This window comes from Palaemon carinicauda, chromosome 18, assembly GCF_036898095.1.
Source record: "Palaemon carinicauda isolate YSFRI2023 chromosome 18, ASM3689809v2, whole genome shotgun sequence".
Taxonomy (NCBI): Eukaryota; Metazoa; Arthropoda; class Malacostraca; order Decapoda; family Palaemonidae; genus Palaemon; species Palaemon carinicauda.
In genome coordinates, this window is record NC_090742.1 from 32836369 (window position 1) to 32859975 (window position 23607).

At 40.0% G+C, this 23607-nt stretch overlaps 1 protein-coding gene across 3 annotated transcripts in view; it reads left to right on the forward strand.

Moving 5' to 3' along the window:
- The window catches only part of LOC137657753 (protein-serine O-palmitoleoyltransferase porcupine-like), a 211150-nt gene extending 191123 nt beyond the window's left edge, over positions 1–20027 (forward strand). For all 3 annotated transcript variants that reach the window (XM_068392227.1, XM_068392224.1, XM_068392225.1), the window contains exons 8-9: positions 840–1067; positions 11736–20027. In XM_068392227.1, the coding sequence (XP_068248328.1) occupies positions 840–1067; positions 11736–11941 (434 nt within the window). In that variant the 3' untranslated portion in view covers positions 11942–20027. The remainder of the gene's footprint in view (positions 1–839; positions 1068–11735) is intronic.
- The last annotated feature ends 3580 nt before the right edge of the window (positions 20028–23607 follow it).

The window sequence follows — 23607 nt, forward strand, 5'->3', positions numbered from 1 at the left end:
AGTATGGTGATGGACACTTTGTCCAGGCAGACAGGCTTGGATATTGATTAGATATTACACCAGAGCTCCTTCCACGAGATCCTTAAAATTGCCCTTGATCTCGCTGGGGATCATGCTAGATAATATCTAATAATCAATCAATAATCAGCCAAGTGGATCTGTTTTTGACATCAGAGAACAACAAATTTCTGCTTTTTTGTAGCTCCAAATGTAAATTATTAGGCAATTGCGAGAGATGCCTTGAACCTAAACTGGAACAAATGGCCTTCAATCTACAGTACTGCATCTGTTTCCTTCATGTTTGATTTTGAAGATTTTGAAGATCCTATCATAGTTCACAGTAACAGCTGTGTTTGTGAATCCATTGTGACCAAACAGTCAATAGTTTCCACTTCCTCACGCGGTGTGCCTGACTACGATTATTTGAAGTTCTTGGGTGTAATGGCTGGTAGCATATTTGCTCAGTGGTCCCACTTATTGTGTCTACTGGGCATCACAAGGAAAGGGGGAGGTAGGAGAGAGCAGTGTTGGAAATTTATTTTTGTTAATTCAGGTGCCAGTAGCTTTAATGGTTTAAAGCATGACTACTAAGTAGGTATTTAAATGATGAATTTTATTATTAGAATTGTTATACTGTAGTTTTAGTACAGTTTATGTATAATTTTGATATATTTTGATAATTTAATAAGATATGTTTAATGTCCTATCCATACATATGTTTGTACAGTATGTAGAATAAAATAGTACAGGATCAGAATTCAAATGTAAAGCATCAAATATTATAAAACAACTCTTGAGAGAAAAAGAATATATTTCCTGTATTTTCTGTTCTTTCCCAGATATCTTTAAAACTGCTCGAAATCGTTTTGGAATATTTGGAGCTCTCTTATTTACATATATTATGTCATCACTATTCCATGGCCTTAACTTCCAACTAGCTGCAGTGTTACTTTCATTAGGATTCTATACTTATGTTGAGTACTCCCTGCGGCTGAAGTTGGCTTCAGTGTTTGATGCTTGCATTTTAGCAAGGCGCTGCAATGATAACTGTGGCCATGGTCAGAAAGGTAAGGTTTATATTAACTTTTTTCAAACCTTTAATAGGGTATTTTACTATTATTTTTAAGTTAAGGGAACCATTTGGTATCTGCTGAGCATCTAAAGATACAAGCATCACATTGTGAATTTATTAACCTAATACAGTGCATATACAGTATACAGTACTTGAATTGGGAATAGATTGAATTTGTGCCATTTCAGGTAATAGGACTGAAATTCATTACTGGGCTATTAAAATTTTATCAATTCACTCTATAATTTTTTAATTTCAGTGAAAGGCTTTGGTAATGAAAGCTGAATATTGCTATCACTTTTGTTTTTAGCCGCAACAGCTATAGATGTACCGTTGTGATCCTATTTTCTAACACTCACTTTTGATAAGCATTGGTTTGTTTTTTGTGAGCGCTCTTGCTTGGTAATGGAAGCACACCCAAAAGTAATTGTGGTGCAGTGAATTTTGTTCTAATGAGGATAAAAACCTTTGAAACCCCATTTGTTGTGTACCCTTGTGGAGCGGGTAACTAAGCAACCCCCCACCCTTTGGAGTGTTGTTCTCTCTTTTCCTATTAGGAAAATGATGAACTTAGACCCTAGCTCATCTCGCTTGGTGGTAGTTTCTCCCCACAGGAGGGAGTTACCTTGCTCAAACTGAGTGCTGCCTGTATATGCATGCCCGATAGTGAAAATTATTCATCAGGCAAGCTCAGTTGATGCAGAAAATGTTCCCTGAATGATCATTGTGTTGCAGTGTTAATGAGTGTTCCCAGTGCTACCCTTGTGACAATACAGTATAATGTTGTAGAGGACAAGAGCTTCCTCTTCAGAGTGATCTTAGTCATCAGACACCCTGACCTTGATTTCTCTGTGACATGAAGAAAAAATGGTTGGCAAGGGGAAAGAGAGTTCACCCTCTCTCTTCTTCCTTTATCAATATTTTCTCTCTCCTCCATTCTTTCATCGGGCATTTCTTCCATAAGAAGAAGACAACAGAGAAGATGGTCGTGGGGAAGGCTGTTTGCTAAAAGTTCCTTGAAAATTATAGAGATCACTCTTCCCTTGCTAGCTGGTACCTTTGGGGTCAGTCAAGTGAGAGTGAGATGGTTTAAAGGTACTGCTGAGCATGTGAGTTACTTTAACTTTGCATTCATCGTCTGTTCCTGGTGTTCCTTTATATGTTTAATCTCCTGGAATGCGACCCGGTGGCACTCAGTGAAGTACTTTGTGCCTCTGGTACTACGGGTTGAGGCGGATGGTCAGCCATGGCTCATTGGATCAAGGCATACCTCCCCACATTCTTCGTCTACTATAGAACGCATGCATCTTGGTACGACATCAGATGGTTCCATCTTCTCTTCCACAAATAACTCGGGGAGAGAAAGAGGAGCAGACGTCCCATGTCCAAGAATGAAGGGAGATGGAGGATGCCGAAGCTCTTTCAACACCCTTGGAACAGACTGTGAAATGGAACATACACATCTGTCGCAACCGGCCCTGGCCATCGAGGTGGCTGGGGGCAGCGGGGGGACTGGGTTAGCCAGGAAACTGAACGCAAGATCTCGGCCCCAGGGTTACCGATCACCCCTACCAAAAGAGAGGTGGTGTTGCAGGAAGCCCTGTCCCTGGAACCATGGCTAACCTTCCTGGACTACTACTTCTGCTGAGAAGAGAGTCGCAATCAAAGTCAAAGGATGAAGAAGATGACAAGGAGGAACTAAAAGGTTCTCCTGCTTTAGTCACCATAAGAGATCTGTTCTCACATCACAAGGAATCTTCACAAGAATCAATGGGGAATCTGAAGTCAGCGACCATTAGCTCTTTAGTGCCCATTGAACTGAGCAATGATGTATCCTCCCAAAGGGTACCAGTTTCTTTAGGAAGGCAACGTAACCCAGTAGCTTCTGCCAGAAATGAGCTGGAAGAAACTCCTTGGGAAAAGGTTTTGCAATCTGTCTTATTCACTAGATTCTGTCTGAAGATGGAAATACTCTGACTTGGTCCATATCTCTGTCCATGCCCAAGTACCATAGAAGATATTTTTGGTCACGTCTTGACTTCTTGTACAGTAGACCCCTGGGGTACGGCGTCCCCAGTTTACGTTTTTTTCACGTTGCGGTGTGGAATACGATGGTTTTTCATCCCATCGTTATGACATTTTTCTCCACCTTCCGGCATCGAATTCCAAAACTCAAACTTGGCGGTTTTTACACGTACGACTGTGCGAGTCACTAGCCTACCACCACACTCGTACGTCACTGCATACGTCACTAAGAAGCTGATCTGCTATTGGTCGGCGTCACTAAGATGCCGATATGCTATTGGCCGAATCCCTCCCACAATGCCTGAGAGAGATGCTGCCCCTCTCTCTCTTTGTTATACGCGCGCTCAGTTCAGAATCTCGTGTGCGTTTCGTAAAGACTTGATCTCGTGTGAGTGCTTGCGATATCGTATTTTTTGTGCATTTTAGTGCTTAATTATAACTTTAATTCATTAGCCATGGGTCCCAAGATTGCTAGTGATGTTAAAGGGAGAAGTAAAAAGATGATTACTATGGAAACGAAGCTGGAGATAATAAATAAATATGAAGAAGGCATGCGCATCATTACCCTCGCTAGTATGTATGGCCGTAACCAGTCTACGATTGGTACAATTATCAAGAACAAGGAAGCCATTAAAGCAATTAAGTCTTCTAAAAGCATGACTGTCCTTGCCAGTGGAAGGACCTCAATCAACGACGAGATGGAGAGACTCCTTCTTCTATGGATTAAAGAGAAGGAAATCGCTGGTGATACACTCACGCAATCGGTAATTTCGCACAAGGCGAGCGCCATCTTTGCCGATCTCGTGGAAGCCCAGAGAGAGGCCGGAGATGAAGGAACGTCGCAGCAAGCCCCCCAAGAGTTCAAGGCTTCTCATGGGTGGTTTGATCGTTTAGGAAGAGGACTGGTATTCACTCAGTCGTCAGGCATGGAGAGGCGGCCAGTTCTGACAAGAAAGCAGCAGAAGAATTCCTCAAGAACTTTGAGAAAGTAATTTCCAGAGAAGGCTACATTCCTCAGCAAGTGTTTAACTGTGATGAAACTGGCCTTTTCTGGAAGAAAATGCCCCGCCGTACATATATCACAGTTGAAGAAAGGAAACTTCCTGGCCATAAACCGATGAAGGACAGACTTACGCTCGCATTTTGTGCAAATGCCAGTGGGGACTTAAAAATTAAGCCCCTACTGGTATACCACTCAGAGAATCCTCGTGCCTTCAAGGCACAAAATATCACGAAGGAGAGGCTCTCGGTATTTTGGAATTCTAATGCCAAGGCCAGGGTCACGAGGACCATATTTATTGAGTGGATAAACGTCTGCTTCGGTCCTGCTGTCAAGAACTTTTCAGAAGAGAACAATCTTCCTCTCAAATGTCTCCTAGTACGGGACAATGCCCGTGCTCTCCCTCCTGGCCTCGAGGACATCATTCAGCCTGACTTCTCCTTCATCAAGGTTCTCTATCTGCCACCAAACACCACCCCTCTCCTCCAGCCTATGGATCAGCAAGTGATTGCCAACTTCAAGAAGCTTTACACGAAGCATCTGTTCAAAAGATGCTTCGAAGTGACCAAAAGCACTCAACTCACCCTCCATGAATTTTGGAAGGAGCATTTTGACATCGTTCAATGCCTGAAGATGATGCTTGGAATGAGGTTTCACGGTGCACCTTGAACTCCTCATGGAAGAAACTGTGGCAGAACGAGACTTCGAAGGTTTCGATCCCTCAACCGAAGACGAGGCCGTTGATGATCCTGCCCCTGAGGGTGATGTTGAGGAAATAATTTCAATCGGGAGGTCCATGGGGCTTGTTGTCGATGAGGCTGACGTCCATAACCTTATCGAGGAGCACAGGGAGGAGCTTACGACTGAAGACTTGAAGGAGTTGGAGGCAATGCAGTTGACCATCATTCAAGAAGAGCACAGCTCTAGTGGTGGCGAGGACGGGGGGGAGACTGAAGAAATGACATCGGCAGAAATAAGGGAATCTATCGGTTGGTATGAAAACCATACGAGTTTCATGGAAAAAAAAAATCACCCAGAAAAACTTCACACGGGTCATCTTATGGAGAGTGATAATGACAAGTGTATGAGTCATTTTAGAAATATGTTGAGGAATCATCAGAAACAGGCTTCTTTGAATAGATATTTCTCCAAAAGAGAAGTGTCAGAAAGCAAAGATGATAATAGTGATTCTATTAAAAACGCTAAAAAAGAGTAATTTTTTAAGTTCTAAAAAAAAATAATAATAAATAAAATTCAAAAGACAAAAATAATAAAAAAAAAACATTTTTAATTTTAAGTGTTTAATAGTAAGAATAAATTTATTATTAAGTGTACATATAATTAGCATTGATACGTTTTTATATCTACTGTCTCCTCCCCCCTCTGCCTCCACCCACTACTAGCTCAAGTCATGTCACTCCAAAGGTAAATAAAATTTAAATTTTCCTTTACAGTACAGTATATGATTTTTATTTATCCTGTAATGTTATTTAATTATATATTGTACAGTACATGTATATTATATATAAGTATACTGTAGTACAGTGCTTACTATACTATTTTGTTACGTACTAATTTTCAATGTTTTTACCTGGGGTTTTGCACGCATTAGCTATTCTATTGCCCGCCATACTACATTTTCATACGATACCAACTCCGGAATGGATTAATGTCGTATGGCGGGGGCCTACTGTAATTCAGCGGTTACCCAGGTTGCAGCAAATTTCAAGAAGAAACTCACTGTGGCAGATAAACTGAGATCATGACTCCGCTAGCAAGAGCCAGTTGACCAGGTATTGCAGTAGCCTTATTCCCATGGCATGTTTCCATGAGGAAACTAGAGTGAAATGACAAGTGAACATGAATTGCAGATACTTCCTTAATCTTGGATAAACTTTGATCAGGAAATATGCTTCTTGTAGGTCTATAGTCAGCAGAAAGTTCTTTTTGATGGCCTATATCACTGTTTTGGGGCCTCCATCTTGAACTGAGTTTGAAGCACAAACTGAATCAAGCAGGAAAGGCGTATGACATGTCTTCAACCTCCCAGGAATTACTCCTCTTGGAAGAGTTTGCTGAAGAAACCTTGGACGTGTTGAAGACTTCCTTTATTACTTCCTTCTCCAGCATCAGAGATATCTTTCTTCAAGAGCAGATCCTCTCTAGATCCCATCAAATATAATGATAAGAGTAGATCTTTTTGGGATCCCTTAACATACAATGAAGGGATTGTATGAGTCTGAGTTAATGGAGGACAACAGCTCATGAGCAGTACTTGATACCCTGAGAGAAAAGAACTTTTACAGCTCAGGGATCTGCCACTGCAAAGCATCTTCTGACAGGTCGTAAGTCAGGGATCTGCTGTCTCTAATGGGTACCTCGACGTCCTCAACATCTGCAACTGGATGAATGCCCCCCTGTAGCAAAAGTAAGTCCAGGGTTCCGACTTTTATACTGCTGGTTATTGTCTGACTCTGGTAACCGATGAGGAGGAGGAGCTTGTGTGCTGAGGGAAGGCCTTGGCATTTATTGAGGAGCTGAGAAACAAGAAGCTGCAGTTTTTTTCAGGAATGATGTTTGGCTGGTCCTCTCTCATTTCTCCACCGCTACTTCTGCATGTGGGAAAATAGTTGAATGATTAGAGTTCTTTAAGTTAAAGGAATCTCTATGAGTCATATGCCTTGGGAACTTACTGCATCTCTCCTCTTCAATATGCAGTTGCCCTAGATAAAGGCCGTCTGATGGAATACGAACTCTTAATGCTTTGACCCCCCGATCTGACAAGATCTTCATACTGCTTCCTCAAATCAGGAACTGGAATTTTGTGATACTGTAAAGAATGAGACTGCTCCTGACCAGTGGTCTAGCCAGGAGCAAGCTTGAAAAGCAGACATAGTTGCTGCCTCTAAATTCTGCAATGCTGTGGCAGAAAGAGGCAGGAAGGTGATTTAAGTTCCCAGTGGGCATGTCTGGTGTCAAGTTCCTAACTTCCGGGTCTTCTGAAAAATATTCAACTTTTATGACATTCAATTTTTATGATTTTAATACTCTCTAATTTTTTATTTTATTTCATTTTTTACTTTTGTATACATAAATTAAATGTTACCGGCGTCAATGACCTTAGATGTCAGGATGCCTGAAAACTTTAAATCATTCATTCATTCATTCCTAACATCCGGGTCAATTGAAAGTGGACTAGGATGTGCCCCTGTTTACACATAAAACTTTGTCTGTCTAGAAAAAGCCAGAGGTGGAAGTTTCATTGACTGAATAGATTGTAGGAAGTTTTCTGCACATAAGATTTGATTATCAATAAACTTCAAAATGTCTTTTGCCTGGTTCAACAATGGGGCATTGAACATATGATGACCATTTGGTTGTTCTGGGAAGAAACCATCCATCGGGAAATGCCTTCCCACTACTTGGGCATGAGTGGGTTCTCCTAAACTGTCAATACGATATGAGGCTCATGATCTTTAGGAAGTGAGATGTCTTCTCTGGTTCCGATGACAAAACCTCTATGGGAGTAATACCTGTTGCTTCTGCTTTCACTTTAGCAATTTGTTCTAAGGAATCACCAATAACACTCAGGTCCACATTTGGGGATCTGGTTCTAAGATTGGGCCTTGATGGTCTGCATTCTTGTTTTGGAAAGACTAGAGCTTTTAACTTCATGAACAAGGCCTAGCTTCCACCACAATAACTGCGTGTAAGTCAACTTTGACTAGACCTCCTCTTTACGCCTTTCAGGTGGACCTTTCAAATGAAATCTTTAATAAGATTCTGAAAGCATGCGCTAGACTCAAACCAGCAACCCCTCCAAAGCCCATATCATAGTCCTTGGACAAAGTCTTGCGCTATGCTTTGAATTTGAACAATGATGATTGTACCCTAAAGGATGTAACACAGAAAGTGATATTCTTGTTCGCTATAGCCTCAGGGGCTAGAGTTAGTGAAATAGTGGCGTTATCCAGAAATGAAGGCCATATTCAGTTCACAGAAGAGGGAGAACTGAACCTTTTTCCCGATCCTACCTTTCTCGCCAAAAATGAGCTGCCCACCAAAAGGTGGGGTCCTTGGAGAATCTGCCCTCTGAAGGAACATGTCTCTTTATGTCCAGTAGAGTGTCTTAAGGTCTATCTTCGAAGAACTTCAGACTTCAAGGAGGGACAGCTCTTCCGAGGCGAAACCTCAGGATCAAACCTATCCCTAAAACAACTGAGGGCAGAACTCGCCTACTTTATTCGCAGAGCGGATCCTGACAGTACACCCGCAGGTCACGATCCTAGAAAAGTTGCTTCCTCGTTGAACTTCTTTCAACATATGGACTTTGATAGACTCCGCTCATATACGGATTGGAAATCATCCAGAGTCTTCTATAAACATTATGCGAAGCAAGTGCATGAGATAAAACACTTTGTGGTGGCGGCAGGTAGTGTTATAAAACCTGTCGTCTAGTGCTACGATGAACAGTGGACTGTTTTGGGACTTGACGGTGTATTGGGTGAACAGGTATTAGCACCTCCTAGTGTAATACCTTTTAGTAAAAATCACTATGGTGATTTATGGACTGTTCTATATAGGTGCAGAATCTAACCAATAACACCAGTGCTGTGTGAACATTTGTACACAGTGTTGAAACATATCCAACATCTAAGTGAAATCAAACATTTCATTTCACAAAATTGAGTGGCATTTACCTATGAACTAATATATGTATTTTCTACCCTTACAGGTTATAAAATATATATACCAAGATGTTCAAATATGTAGGCTAGATTCTTTCTAACGATACATTTTAAATTGTTTTATATTTTGTCTATAAAAATAAAGACATATAAATGTGTTTGCGTCTTATTCGCCTTTAAGAGTACGAATAAAATTGTCCATAGCCTATTATTTTTCCGTAAATGAAATTCTTGTAAGTAAGATCTCTGAAAGAACAACCTGGTAATCTCTACAAGTTCCATCTTGTTCCAAGAGAAATACAAACTTTGAAGCCTTATAGTCGAAGTCGACAATTTCCCTGCAGGGGGCAGGAAGCCCTAAGTTAGTTCCAAACTTAGCAGATATGACAAATAACGGTAATGTCATATATATAAGGTCTGGGAGACCATATAAGGAACTCATTCAATGTAAAGGCACTTATATAAACCCACAGATATAGTACTTTCAAGTAATTCTCTGGTAAACTTCCATCAGGACGACATGGCTGAGCCCAAAAAACGGATTTTGAGCAAAGCGAAAAATCTATTTTTGGGTGATATGGCCATGTCATCCTGATGGACCCTCCCTTCTTTCAAAAGGAGTATGACAACTAAGTAATGAAAGACTCCACCCGAAACTATTCTATCTGCGGCTATTCCTGCTTAAATGCAACAAGGAATAATATGCTGTAGTAGTACTGGGAGGGGATCCACCGGGTAACCTTGATAACGGCTCCCCTTCATTTCGCCACTCTTCCCCCTCAAAGAGTAAAATCTATTCAGGGTGAAGAATGCCATGTGTCGTATCAAGAAATATGTCCCCTGATTTTATGCGATATCCTTATAAGTTATATTAAGGATTCTCGCGCCAGGAGTTATTATTCTGGAGACCTGTAGTTGATTCTCTGGGAGTATCACTGTAACGAAATATCCCTTAAAAAGCTGCCTAAAGGAACCTTCCATCAGGACGACATGGCCATATCACATAAAAATAGAGTTTTCGCTTTGCTCAAAATTCGTTTTTTGGGCTCAAGCCATGTCATCCTGATAGAAGGTTCCTTTAGGCAGCTTTCTAAGAGATAGCTGCCTAAAGGAACCTTCCATCAGGACGACATGGCCATCTCACCCAAAAATAGATTTTTCGCTTCACTTCAAAATCCGTTTTATATGATTGTGGTAGCCTTTTGGAAACGAACTTGCTTGGTGTTTTGCCAGACTCCGGTTCGATACCTGCCTAAACTCAATAATTTCTTGATGTACTGTACAGTAATATCTTGACATACGAGTGTCCCAACATACAAGAAATTTGAGATACGAAGAAAATTTCAAGCAAATTTTTTGCCCCAAGATACGAGGATACCAGACGGTTCCCTATGTGGCCGCTAGGTGGCCAAGTGTGCGAGAGGTTGCTCACGAGGACAGCATTGCTCGGTCTTTCCCGTCAGATTTCCATCGTGTAAAGTGATCTCCGAGCATCGGCCGTAGTGTTTGCATTTTTCACGTGTTTTTTGTGTTAATCAGTACAGAATTAAGTGAATAAGCAATGGGTCCAAAGCAAGCGAGTGCAAACAAGGGTAGTGAAAAGAAAAGCATATGATGACAATCAAGATAAAGTATGAAATAATCGAAAAACATGAGAGTGGCGTGTGGTCGTGCGTTAGCCTTTTGTGAGGACACTTGTATACGTCCTTTTCGTAACATTTTGAAGGGGAGACAAAAGCAAACATCCCTAGATAGGTTCCTCTTAAAAAGGCTGGAAAAAAGTGAAGGTGAAAGGGAGTCAAAAAGCAAGGCAAAAAGAGTCAAGCCGGAAGAAGAGGAGTTAAAAAATGAAAAAAAAAAAAAAATTAAAATTAAGTTTAGTGTAACGTAAGATCAACATTTATTTTTAGGTGTGTATACAGTAAGCTAATTTCATTTAAGTTAAATTTAGAGTTTAAGTTATGTTACAAAAGCGTAGCGCACTGAAAGTGTTCCCATCAAGTCTCTCTCCCTCCTCCTCCACACTCACCGCCGTTACCCGCTACCATCTATCTCGAAGGTAAGAACTCCATAATAATGTCACATTTTATTGCAGATCATAACCAGTACATAGGTATTTGTTATTTTGTGAGCGTATAATGTGAATTAGAACAATTAAAAACATGTTTTTCCGCTATAATATACTGTTTTTAAGTGTTTTTTCAGAGGGTGGGAACGGATTAATTTTTTTTAGTTATTTTTTATGGGAAAAATTGATCCCAGATACGAGCGAATTGACATACGGGCTCTGGTCCCGGAACGCATTAAGCTCGTATCTCAAGGTATTACTGTATCTGCAACCTCACCTTCCTTATTAGAAACGGATGGGAGGTTTGGGGCTGAGTCATCAGCAGCCATTTCCTCGCCCTCCCTGGTCCTAGCTGTGATAGAGAGGGGCCTTCGATGCTGATCATACTTATATAGGGTCAGTCCCTAGGGCATTGAGCTGCTACGGTATTGTCACTGGCCCTTGCCTCTACCATTAATGATTCGCTTTTAAATTTTTATGGATTGTGGAATGAATTGAGCAACTTCCTTTATTTTTTAGAGGGAAAATTGTCTAAGTTACGAGCTCATTCCTGGTACGAATTAAACTAGTAAACTGATGTACTACTGCACTTGCCATTTTACATCCTAGAATTAAATAGAAATACAACTAGTTGATCTACCAGAAGAAAACAGTGTATTGTAATATATAAAAACTTGAAATAGTGAAATACTTTGATCTGAAGTTTACTAAGAAAATAAGGAATCCATCCTATATGCATTCAAAATAGATTTGCATAAATATACTGCAGTTACTGAAGATACTGTAATACTGTATTTGAATTGGTATTGGATACTTTATTGTTTAATTACAATTCACATTCTATATGAATTTATAATCCCTTCCTTTTCTGATTGTTTTCAGGAAAGGCCAGATTTACTGTCTTAGCAAACATTGGTTTTGGCTTTTTAACAATATTTCACCTAGCTTACTTGGGCATCATGTTTGACTCACCTCAAAAGCAGGAAGCTGGGTATAGTATGAAACATACATTATCAATGTGGTCCAGTTTACACTATGCAAGTCATTGGATTATATTTTTGTTCTACATCATGTCTTCCGTAATATAAACTAACATTAAGAAGTGCCTGATGTCTGGTAAGTCTGTTTTTAATATTTCTAATGTATGTATTTATTTTTTGTTTGTAATATTTCATATGTATGTATTTAATTTTTTAATTTTATATATAGATGCTATTTTTTTTTTGTTTAGTGTAAAATCATAAAGCAATGCAGTATAGTTTTGTTTGGATGTTTTATATAGAAATACATAAAATTATTATTAAGTTTGTCTTTGTTAAGAAATATTTATTTGAGAAAAAAAGTACAGTACAGTGCTGTATTCATACATGGTCAAGACTTGCATTTTACCTATGAGTATCACTTGTGTGACAGGTTAGCCAAGAGATGAGGTTATTTGTGTAAGGAAACTAAAGTTTTTTCCCCTTTCTCATAAATTGCATACAAAATGTAATTTTCTGTCATTGTTTGGCACAGCTCTTAATAAGTGAAACATGAGCACAGTTTTAATCGAATTACCTTTTCATTTTCATCTACACTCACATCTGGATAGTCGGCATGGTATTATCTTTCCTTGTTTTCTTATACTATCAGCTAGTAGATGGAAAAGTGATAGTATTTCTAGCTCACATAAGAAAGCATTAATTAGCTGAAAGAAATTAATTTAACCCCAAACCACTTCTTTCCTGTCCAATATCTGCTGGTCAAGCAGTATTACACGTGTTGGCAGATATATATGATGTCTTTCCAGGTAAATGTGAAGTTATGTTTCCTTTTGTTTCTGTGCTTTTGCTGATTAATTTTCCTCTAAATGGTTAGAATGTGTAGATCTAATAAGATCCTAATTCTGTAGTTAACTAAGCTAATGATGTACAAATGTTTCTTTATTGTTTTCTTTATATATGTGAATAGTTGCTCACAGTACCAATATACTTCTCTTACTCACTTGGCAGAGTATATCTTTATATACCATCCATCAAGTAGTACTAGTTATGCACTTACTTTTCACAGTCTTGCCTTTACTTATGCAAAATTCAACACCACACAATATTTGATAAGTATTATTTCTGCTGTGATCAGTTTGTAGAATGAGCGTAGCCATGTAGTTGAATTGGGAGACTATTAGTACTGTAGTTTAAAACTTTTTATTAAGAAGGTTTATATGAGTTTGGTTTCATAGTTTTATCTGCTATTTCTATTATTTATTGTACTTTATCTTGTTTATATTTTTTTTTGTTATATCTGTTTTGTAGTTTGTCTTTTACTTCTCAATTTTTTCCATGCTGGACTGCTTCCCCCTATTGGAGGCCTTGGGATCATAGTCATTTCCAGCTAAGGTTTCTATTGGCTTGTAATAAATGGTTATCAATATCAATATCAATTTGTATTGTTTCAAATTATACAACCTGAGCCTTTTATGAGTGGTACACTCAGGCACGGGCTGGAACCGGCCATTGAAGTTTGGAAACAAGGTAGATAACGGCTGTTGGGTAAGTGAGGGGAGGGTCCTGCCCATCTACCTGATGTAACTTCAGTCACTTTCCCATTGACTTCAGGACTGTAGATTGTATCCAGGAAAAATGCAAATGACAATTTTTTTTTTAATTTCTTCTGATGAGAATGCAAACCTCCATACTTTATGAAAAAAAATTGTCTATTGTAGTATAGGTACTCTGAGCAGAATGGGAGATGTTCATCCCCACTCAGAAAATCAACTTTTCTTGATTTATGTATGAAAAAAAGAAAAGATGACTCTTACATCCTCCTAATCAGCAACACTTCGGATGTTTAAGCTGTCAATTCCTGATTCTAACACTAGTTTTAGAAGAGAAATTAGGAGAACTAATTTTTTTAAGGGAGATAATGTCAAAGGCAGCTTTGCATTCCTAGGCTAATGCAAAAAAATTTTTTAGGAAAACTTAAAAATTGCTCTCAGCCCTTATCAAAAGGATGTAATTGCTTGGTTATTTTGAAGACTATGCTCAGAAAGGATGATTCTTTGGAAAAGTATCGCTTACCAGCATGCCTTCCTATTCCAGTCTGTACTCGGCCTGGTTGCTGCAAGAACAAAAGGAAAAACAAAGGAAGAGAAGAGCTACCAGTCACTCAACCTTTTATCCTGAGACCTATAATATTCATTTACCTTAGAGAATTGATAAGTTCATCCAAAAAGCTGAGGTAGGATCAATGCTCTTGACATTACAAGATCATGCCCAACCAGGATACTCACTGGATAAGTCACATGCCCTTTTGATTGTCGCATAAAGTCAAAAGGAAATTTCATTCTTGAATAGTTTTTGTGTGGATGTAAATTGCTAACAAAAAGGTCATACCTTTGAGCCTAAGATGCTTGGTTTGATCCACATAGTACTGAATGACTATAGTAACATGGATGTACTGTTTTGCCTCATGATCCTCGCTCAAAAAAAATTGGAGGGATGGGATTGTCACAGCCCCTAATTGCATGTCAGAAACAAACTAGTTCTGAGCTATTGCCACAAAAGGAGGAATAAGAGAGACCATAAGTTGCCTTAGCAGCAGACTGGATAAGAAGGGCAAAGAAGCTTATTTACATGCTTCACCAAAGCTAAGGTTAAGGGACCAACTCGGCCCCATTAGAAAAATGTTATTTGTGGGCCATTTCAAGTTCAATTTACTTTTTTGTTTATCAGCCAATATTCATCATTTAAAAACCATTGTAAAGATAATGTTCTTAGCAAAAATTTCATAGATCAGATTCTTCTCACCAATCTTCATTTCTTTATGTGTATATTTTCCAGACTTATTGGCAATAATAGTAAAGATGTTATTTTTCATATACAAGCTTTTATCTTCTTTCTAAAAATTGTCTCTGTTTTTAGGGTATAAAATTGCCTATCTTTTCATGTTTGATTGGCAAATCTTCATCAATAAACAAAAAAGTGGCTTCAATATTTCTCTAAATATTTCATGTTTAGAGAAATCGGCTGTCAACATTTTTTTTAAAGAAATTACCCGATTAACTTTATTATAGGTTAGAATGGGCTTTTAGCAATAATTATACCTCACCAATCTTGATCATGACACAATCATATTTCAGGGATATTTACTAAGCATTGACTGGATACGCTTACGTAAACATAAGAAAAGGATGGTTTAGTGATAGAATAAATTGTTTTAATTAAGAGCACTATTTGAAACATGAAATATAGCCCACATTCAAGTTAAAAATGCAATAATCTGAATTTCTAGAGCTCCAAGCAGAGTTCGTGAGTCACATCCCTTAACAAGAAAAGAATCTTGAGGGTAAGTTCTCTGTTGGAAGAATCTCCCAAGTTACCAGAGTTGGACCTCAGAGAATGAGAGTTATATCCCACCTCAGAGGCCTGAGTTCCCAGGCTGGACAAGACTCTTTGAAGCTCCTCATTTGCAACGAAAGCCTGAAAATTGGACTCAAAATTGAATTATAGCCTCATACTCTAGAGACAGAGAGGTTCTTCTCTCAGAAAAGGTTGATGAGGAAGTCCATGAAAGGCAGAAGCTCCAAACAGAGAGAATACTATAAATGACACTAATAACAGAAGGCGGTCCGCTTTTCCTGGTACAGTACACGGTTGCCGAGAACTTCAAAGGTATCCAGATGTGTTAAGATTTCCCCAAGGGTTATAGAGGACATCTTCCATGGCATTCCAAGGGTCTGGAACAGGATAGAACACTGGGAGCTTCTTGTTCAACCACATGACAAACAAGTTAATCTCTGTAAAATTCCCACAATTCAACTAGCCTCCTGGCCATGTAAGGAGATACAAACTACTCTTTCTCTTCAATTTGCCCACTATGACTAAGCTGATTAGCCACTACATTCCTCCTACTCAGAATATATGTCTGATAGCTTTATTGCACGACAAACTGTTCACTTATGAGTTTGCCTTGAGCCCTTGACAGAGAGAGAATGTACCCCCTGGTTTATTGACTTATGCCAGTAAAGTTGTGTTGTTGTTCATCAATACAACTAAATGGCCAATCATTTAATCAATAACTGTAGAAGTTGTGATTCCCATAACAATTATTTGATGTATCTCAGATAGTTTAGTAGCTTCTTTTAGTGTCCCATGTGAATAGACTTGGTATGAGTAAAATATATTTTTTTTTAATGAAAGCAAACAAATGTGAAAGATAGTTTTTTATTTCACAAAAAATGCCCTTCTCCATTTTAGAAATAGTACTACTTTAGCTTCAGCTCACTGAGATACAGCATAAGATTACAGATATTACATTTAGTAGACCTCTCTCTAGCAGAGGAACAGCTCTTCTTTCATGAATAATTCTTTGCTAACTTGTCAAGCAGTGTGTGATATGCTCAGGAAATTTTAGTTTTGTATACTGCTCATGAAACAATTTTTAACATGTATATTAGTGTTCACATCAGTACTGTAGTGTATATTTAACAACAATGAATTGTTGATTATTTTGTTTTCATTTGTTGACATTTTAATGAAATGTATTGAGTGAAGATACATACTTTCATTTGATGAAAAGTGTGTTAGAATGTAATAAAGGCCAAAATTTAATCATAGCCATACATTTACTTGTAACATTTAATAATTGCTGGTCCCTGGTTGCTGGTTTATCTTTCATAAGCAAGTACCTGTAAATGTCAGTAAGTTTGAAGAGTAGAACCAAGTAAAACCCCTCAATGTTATTACATCACCCATTTTAACCATTTTCCCAGTTTGTAAAGCAAAAGTAATTATGTAGATTGGTGGTCAATAAGCCTGTTTTGTGCAATATTTGTAAATTGCTCTATTTCTAGATTAATCAAATAGTTGCCCTAATGTAGTGGCATCACCATGACTGAATTTTTTTAATTGGTCAATGAGACTTTGATATGATTCCTTCTGAGAAGAGAAGACCTCTTTTTCTTACCAGCTAGTTGGAAATTCATTGCAGATGCATAAGTAAGGGTTGATTTCAGCATAGAACCTTTCTAAATTTTTCAAATAAAGTCATCTGTTCCATTATTTCACATTCATTTTCCACTATCCAACTCTAGACTACTCAGAACAAAACAACAAATGTCACCCAAAATTTCAAGACTGTGGGAATCACCCTGACTCTCATTGCTGCCCATTCATACACTACCCCTTTTAATTGTCCGAATTATGATGCTCCTGCTACCAGTGACTGGCAGTTAAATCATGGGTAAATAAATGGTTTTTATTTTAGTACTGTATATTAGAACTTGGTTTACGGATTGTAGATATTAAGATCAGTTTACTGTACTTCTTCCATTGTTTATATTTGACACATCAACAGTCAGTAGCTATAGGAAAAGTATTGTCATCATATGTGGTCATGAGGTCATAGTGTATAATGAAAATAATATATTCAAAGTAACATCTATATCATCTAGCTGGGATATCACACTCAGGACCCCACTAAGGTACTGTGCCTTTGAGGTGAACTATATGTCACTGCAGTTCATATACAGAAATTTATAGTACCTATTGACTTGAGTGATCCAGCCATGTTTTACTGTCACTAAAGTTAAAGGCATGCTGCTTCCCCTGTATGTGACTACTTTGTTATTTTTCCTAAGTTATTGGTGAAGATTCATAGCTGTCACTGGCAACAACTATTGTATGTATTCAATTTTAACTGCATATTTTTTTTATTCAGACATGGCTACAATTAGTACAAATAAGTGTTTCAGGTTTGACTTAGCCACTTTTAATTCTTCCCAGATCAAGAGTTACTATGCATGACTTGCAAAAAGTTGTTGGTGTTTATAGCCGGTTTTGTTTTAGCTGATAATGTGTGGAAAATTGGTCTTCAGTCTCGAAACAGTTCATCCTTGGGACAGTATGTAATTCCAATATCAGGTTGAATTTGTCATTCCTTCTTACAATGGGAGTGATATTTCCTCTTGGAAAACCTCTTCCAGATGCCAGAAATGCTTGGCGTTGATTTTATATTTACGTTTTATAAATATTATTGGTAATTGTAAGTTTTCAACAGTAAAATTAGGCTAGGTCACTTAGATTAGTAGTTCCTGAGGCAACTCTGTAGTAGTTAAGTTTCAGACTATCAGCTACTTGAACTATGAGGTACTGTACAATCAAATTCAATAATCTACCAACATTTACAGATCATTACCTTCCAGGTGATTATAGAACAGTGTAGAGGGTAATGCTGTCATTGCACCTCATTTGATGCACTGTAAGCATTACTCAATGGTCACTGTAGCATTTCTTTGGCCCCTAACTCCACTTATTTACATTCTTTGAATCTCTCTACTTTGTCTCTACTTGCCATGTTTTTCCATCTTGCTGTCCAACCTCTTCTAATTTGCTCCTATGTGACATACAAACCCTTATCCTTTAATTAGGGAAATTGATTCAGCTTGAGCTGAAGTCTATCATTAAAATTGGATAATGAGCAGTTATCCAGCTGGTGAGGGTGTGGGATAATTAGCCCCACCCCCTTTCCAGTTGGAGAGCCTTCCCTTTTCATTCTGCCACTGTTGTGTACACATGTACAGACAGCTCCTGTCAAAACTCTTACTTTTCTTTCTGTTTTAAGGAAGTGAACGTTGGTTTTTAACTATAAAATGGAAACAAGAAGCTTGTGTTTACTGAGGGAAGGGTGGATGCTGCAGCCAGTTTATGGCTAAATCAGCTGTTAATCCACACTCCCTCTGTGTGTCTTGTAGGGGGCATGATAGTTCACAGGCCTCCCCATGTGTGGAGTGTAGTGGCAGTGGGGGGACGCCCTCAAGGGAAAGAAGCATGTGAAACATTTGTCAGGGTTGGACTGGGCAATGCCAAAGAAGACTCCAGGGAAATCTTTCACTGCTTTGGTGACCTCAGGTCATGCAATTCCTGCTGCCACCCATGAGCATATGCCCCTGGATCGGTCCCTTGAGAGTACGCTGCCGGGGCTTGGAGCTCTATGATCTATATCAGCAATCTTTTCATGTTTTGCTGGTATGTGGGAGACACCTAGAGTTTGCTGCACCCCTTCAGAGGATGTAAGCTCTATTCCCGTGACCATGCAGGCTGTTGAGCACGAATTTGACCCAATAAAGACTTTCAGGTAGGCTTTCCATGACTTTGTTGAGGTAGTTTGTTGCTAAGGCTATTTCTTCCCCCATTATCACAAGTATCTCAAGTGTCCCTGGTGATACCAGTATTGAAGGGCGGGCTGGTTTCTCTGCCTAAGCCTAAGAGGGGTGGTAAGTCTAATAAAGTATCTCCTGGCCCGACAGGTAAGGTGCCCGCATCAGATCCTGTGACCAGAAAGATAAGGCAAAGGTGAGTTCCCCTGGGTTACCACGATCCCTGAGCCAGACCCAGTGATTCCCGCCCCTTCCCCTGTATTTGTAGCCATGACCCTTTTGCCAGGGGGTCCAGGGCCTGTTCCTCCTCTCATTATCAGTGGGTATTGAGTAGGAATTCGCTTCCCCCTGTGATAATGTGTCCCAGTGTTGTGGCTCTTTTTGGAGCAACCCGTGTGGTTCACCTCCTCGGTGAGCATCGTTATCAGTGATCGCTCAGATCTCAACCACTCTACTTGTAGGGCCAGGAGCGAGAGCCTGGAAGGCAAAGAAACATGGACTCTGTTCTTCCTTGTCCTCCGTCTCTTCTAAAATGAAGAAGTCTAGGAGGGCCAGCCATATTCACAGGGATAGGGCTCCCCATGACACTGTTCTCTATTGAGGGGTGTGGATGGGGTGGAAGAATACACTTGAAGTCATTCGAGATAAGTCTCAGGATTTCTTCAGTCGGCTCTTCCCAGTGGAGAAGGCAACAGGTTGATGGAGACTGGTTACCGACCTCTCTTCTCTTAACAAGTTTGTTCATCAAACATACTTCAGAATGGAAGCAGTACAGTCTGTGCTATCATCCATCAGAGAGGAAGACTTCATGATTTTGGTAGACTTGAAGGACGTGTAATTTCAAGTGTCTATTCATCAATCTTCTTGAAAGTACCTCCACTTCTCCCTGTATGGTATGGTTTACTATTTCAAGACTGTGTTTCGGACTGTGTACGGCTCCCTAAGTGTTCACGCGGGTATTCACCTTGGTAGTCGCTTGGGCCCATTCGTGAGGGATACATCTGTTAATATATTTCGATGATTGGTTGATCTTGGCCGCCTCACAGGAACGAGATTGGATTTTTGTGGTTTTCCAAAATCTGGGATTGTGTAAACTAGGAGTAGTCAAAATTTTATACCCAAGCAGATGTTGAAGTACCTGAGCATGCTAATAGACACTGCAGTAGTGAGTCTTTCCAGCAGACGATCGCATCAGCAGGCTCAGGGAGGTTGCACAACCATTCCGGTCCAAGACAAGTACCAGCTCAGTGCTGGCAATGTCTTCTTGGTCACCTCTCCTTGTAGAAGCTCAATCTGCATGTGTGCCTCCACCAGAGGCCCCTTTAATGTTGTCTGAATGATCACTGTTCAGCCGACAGAGATTCCCGGTCCATCCTGTTCCAGTGGGGCAAGAGGTATGGGATGATCTGTCTTGGTGCTTGATGAGGAAAACCTCACTAGGGAACTTCCACTCCGCGCTCCACCTCTGGACATGTAACAGTTCTTGGATGCATCGAAGTAGGAGTTGGGGGGGCGCACCTAGACGACCTGGTCATCTCAGTATTGTTTTCCAAAGAGGAGAGGCATCTGCACATCAATGTCCTTGAGATGCAAACAGCCTTCCTAGGGTTGCAACCATTCCAAGAATGTTTGATGAGGAACTCAGTAGTGCTGATGAGCGCCAATACTACCATGGTAGCGCTGATGAGCGCCACTACTACCATGGTAGCCTACATCAACAAGAAGGGTCCATGGTCTCTGCGGGTTGACAAAGTGGATGCACATCTGGGCTGAGTTTCACAACGTAGAGTTGTAAGCAAGATACATTCCAGGCAAGATGACTGTCTTAGCCAACACACTTAAGTCACCAGGGGCATGTTGTAGCAAGAGTGGTCCCTACATTCTCTGATAGCGGCAAGGCTTCTTGCCCTGTGGGGCTTTCCGAGGATCGACCTGTTTGTCACGCGGCTAAGCAGGAAGCTCTCCCGTTTGGGACCCATGGGTGGTGTTCGATTATGCTTTCCAACACCAATGGGATCACCTGGACGTGTACGCCTTTCTGTCGTTCAGCCTGACCTGGCCAGTAATCAACAGCGTTGATTATGGTAGGACTCAGGACGACCCCGGTGGCTCCAAGATGACCTCTTGCCAAGTGGTATCCCGATCTGCTTACTCTTCTGGTCAAGGTCCCAAGAGACTACTCCAGTGCCCCACACTTCTCTGTCAGCCATGCCTGCAGAGATATCACGGGTGTAGGCTATCCAGCATTTCCGAGAAAGAAAGACTTTTTGCTAGGAACTGCTCAGGAGATCTCTGGATACCTCTGGATGTCCTGTACGGCTGTCTACCAGGCTAAGTGGGTCATCTTCTGCGGTTGGTGTAGTAGAATGAGTAACTTTAGCACAGATTGCAAATTTCCTCATTTCTTTCACCACAAGAAGCCCCTCTCAGTCGTGGCAGTCAAAGGCTACTGCTCAGCTTTAAGCATGGTCTTCCAACTGAAGGGTATAGACCTCACTGCTTTCTGGGAGTTGTCTATGCTTGTGAGGAGCTTTTAGCAGTTTTGCCCCCCCCCTGAAATCTCAAACCTCCAGATTGGGACTTGACTTCATTCTTCTAGGCTCTTACGTGTACAGTACTTCGTTTGAACCTATGGAGGGGTCATCAGACAGGGATCCGACTCTTGGGACTGTTTCTGCTAGCCTTAGCATAGGAGAAGAGAGCAAGTTGCATGGTCTCTCTTATTTAGTCACCCATACCGAGGGGTGGAAGGAGGTCTCCTTCACTTTTGTACCAAACTTTGTGGCTAAAACTTAGAACCTAGCAGTGTATGACCCCAGGTTTGAGTTCCTCTCCATCCCCTCTTTTTGGGAGGTGTTGGTTGGTGATTGAGAGGAGACACTATTGTGCCCTGTGAGGGCTCTGCAGTGCTATCTAAAAAGGGCCCAACACATCAGGACAGAGTAGCAGATACAAGGAAGAGGTGTCTGGCTTCGTTAGATGATCCGTAGAGTGTGCGCTTTGAGGCAACTGATGAGAGAGTCAAGGCGCCAGCTAGGATCAGAGCTCATGAAGCCAGGGGTTATTGGCCCCACTCTTTTCTTCAGGAGAAACCTGTCAGTGGGTCAAGTGTTGAAGGCCAGTATCTGGAAAAGACAGACCATCTTCACAGCATTTTACTTGTGAGAGTATACAGTACTTACAAGTACCTTGACACCTTTGTACTTGGACCAATGGTGACTGCTTAAGTAGGTGTGTAACCAGCCAAGCTCCCATTCGGTACAAGGATGCATCTCATATATGGAAATGTGTAAACATAAGTCTGGAATAAATGATAGCATGACTGGCTCTTCCCTTTATTCTTCTGTCCCCCCTCTCAGGAACTGAGCACTGAAATTTTTATGTGCTGGATGGACCTGATGCTAGTAGGTTTAACTTGAGAACTACATTCTTTATTTCTAAAGAAGTATCTCTCCCATCCACCTTAAACAAGCTGGGGTGATGGTGGATCTTATTCCAACTCATTAGTCATCAAGTCATCATGCTTGGTATTTCTTTCCAACCAACGTATCCTTCGGGGGGAGGGGGCTTGAGTCCTATCAGCTTTAAATTTATGAAAGTCAGGTAGGAGGTTAGTGGGTTCATCGCTTTGCTTGTTCACTTTCAGGCATCCTGACATCTGAGGGTTCACAGATTGAACGGTGATCACTTACAGGGAGTGAAGGGAACCTAACAGTTTGGGTTCCAGCAGACTTCCAACCCACCAAACAGTGTCTCCCTAATTACTGTATAGGACGAGGGTTTGTACGCTGCATAGGAAGAAATCACAAACTTTTAAAGTAATTTGTATTTTTCCGAGCCATAAAAACCTGAGTCGAATCCAATTTCCCTCCTCAGTCCTGGGCTGAAAGGTTGAAAGTGAAGGCTCTCCAACTGGGGTGGAGTTACTCCCCCAACACCCTCACCAGCTGGATAACAGCTTTTTATTCAACTTTAATGACTGACGCCAACATGCACTGAATAAATCTCCCTAATTAAAAGACAAGGGTTTGTATGGCTTTGAAAAATACAAATTGAAAATTTGATTTTTACCTCTTGTAACTATATATTCTATCATAGATGCTCTTGGGTGCTGAATAGCCTCTTGTGCCCCAGTGTGAGATTGCTTACAATTTGTACTAAATCAAAAAATACACTTGCTTGACTCGAAGCCTCACATTTATGATTCATACATAGGAAGTTACAAAATGTGCAGCATCTAAGGTGTTTTTCAGTTGAGTGAAGTAGGTATATGACAACACAGTTATTATCAAATGTTTTAATTTATTGTTAAAGGATCAGCAAAATATGTTGCAGTATAAAACTCACAATATTATAATGTAATAAGCTTTTACTAACTTAACATTTCATTGTACCCTGATGAAATACTTGTATCTGTATTCTTTAATAAAGTAGTTTTATTTTTTTTCTGAAACACAAACTTCACTCAAATCCAAATGCTCAAAGTCTTTATGTATGTAAACTTTATGCACACTATATATCAAGACTGATGGCTTATACAGTATAGGAAAGGTACTCTTTGGACAAGGAACTTTCATTAAGGGACATGACTTAGCCCCATTGAAACAATGTAATTTTTTG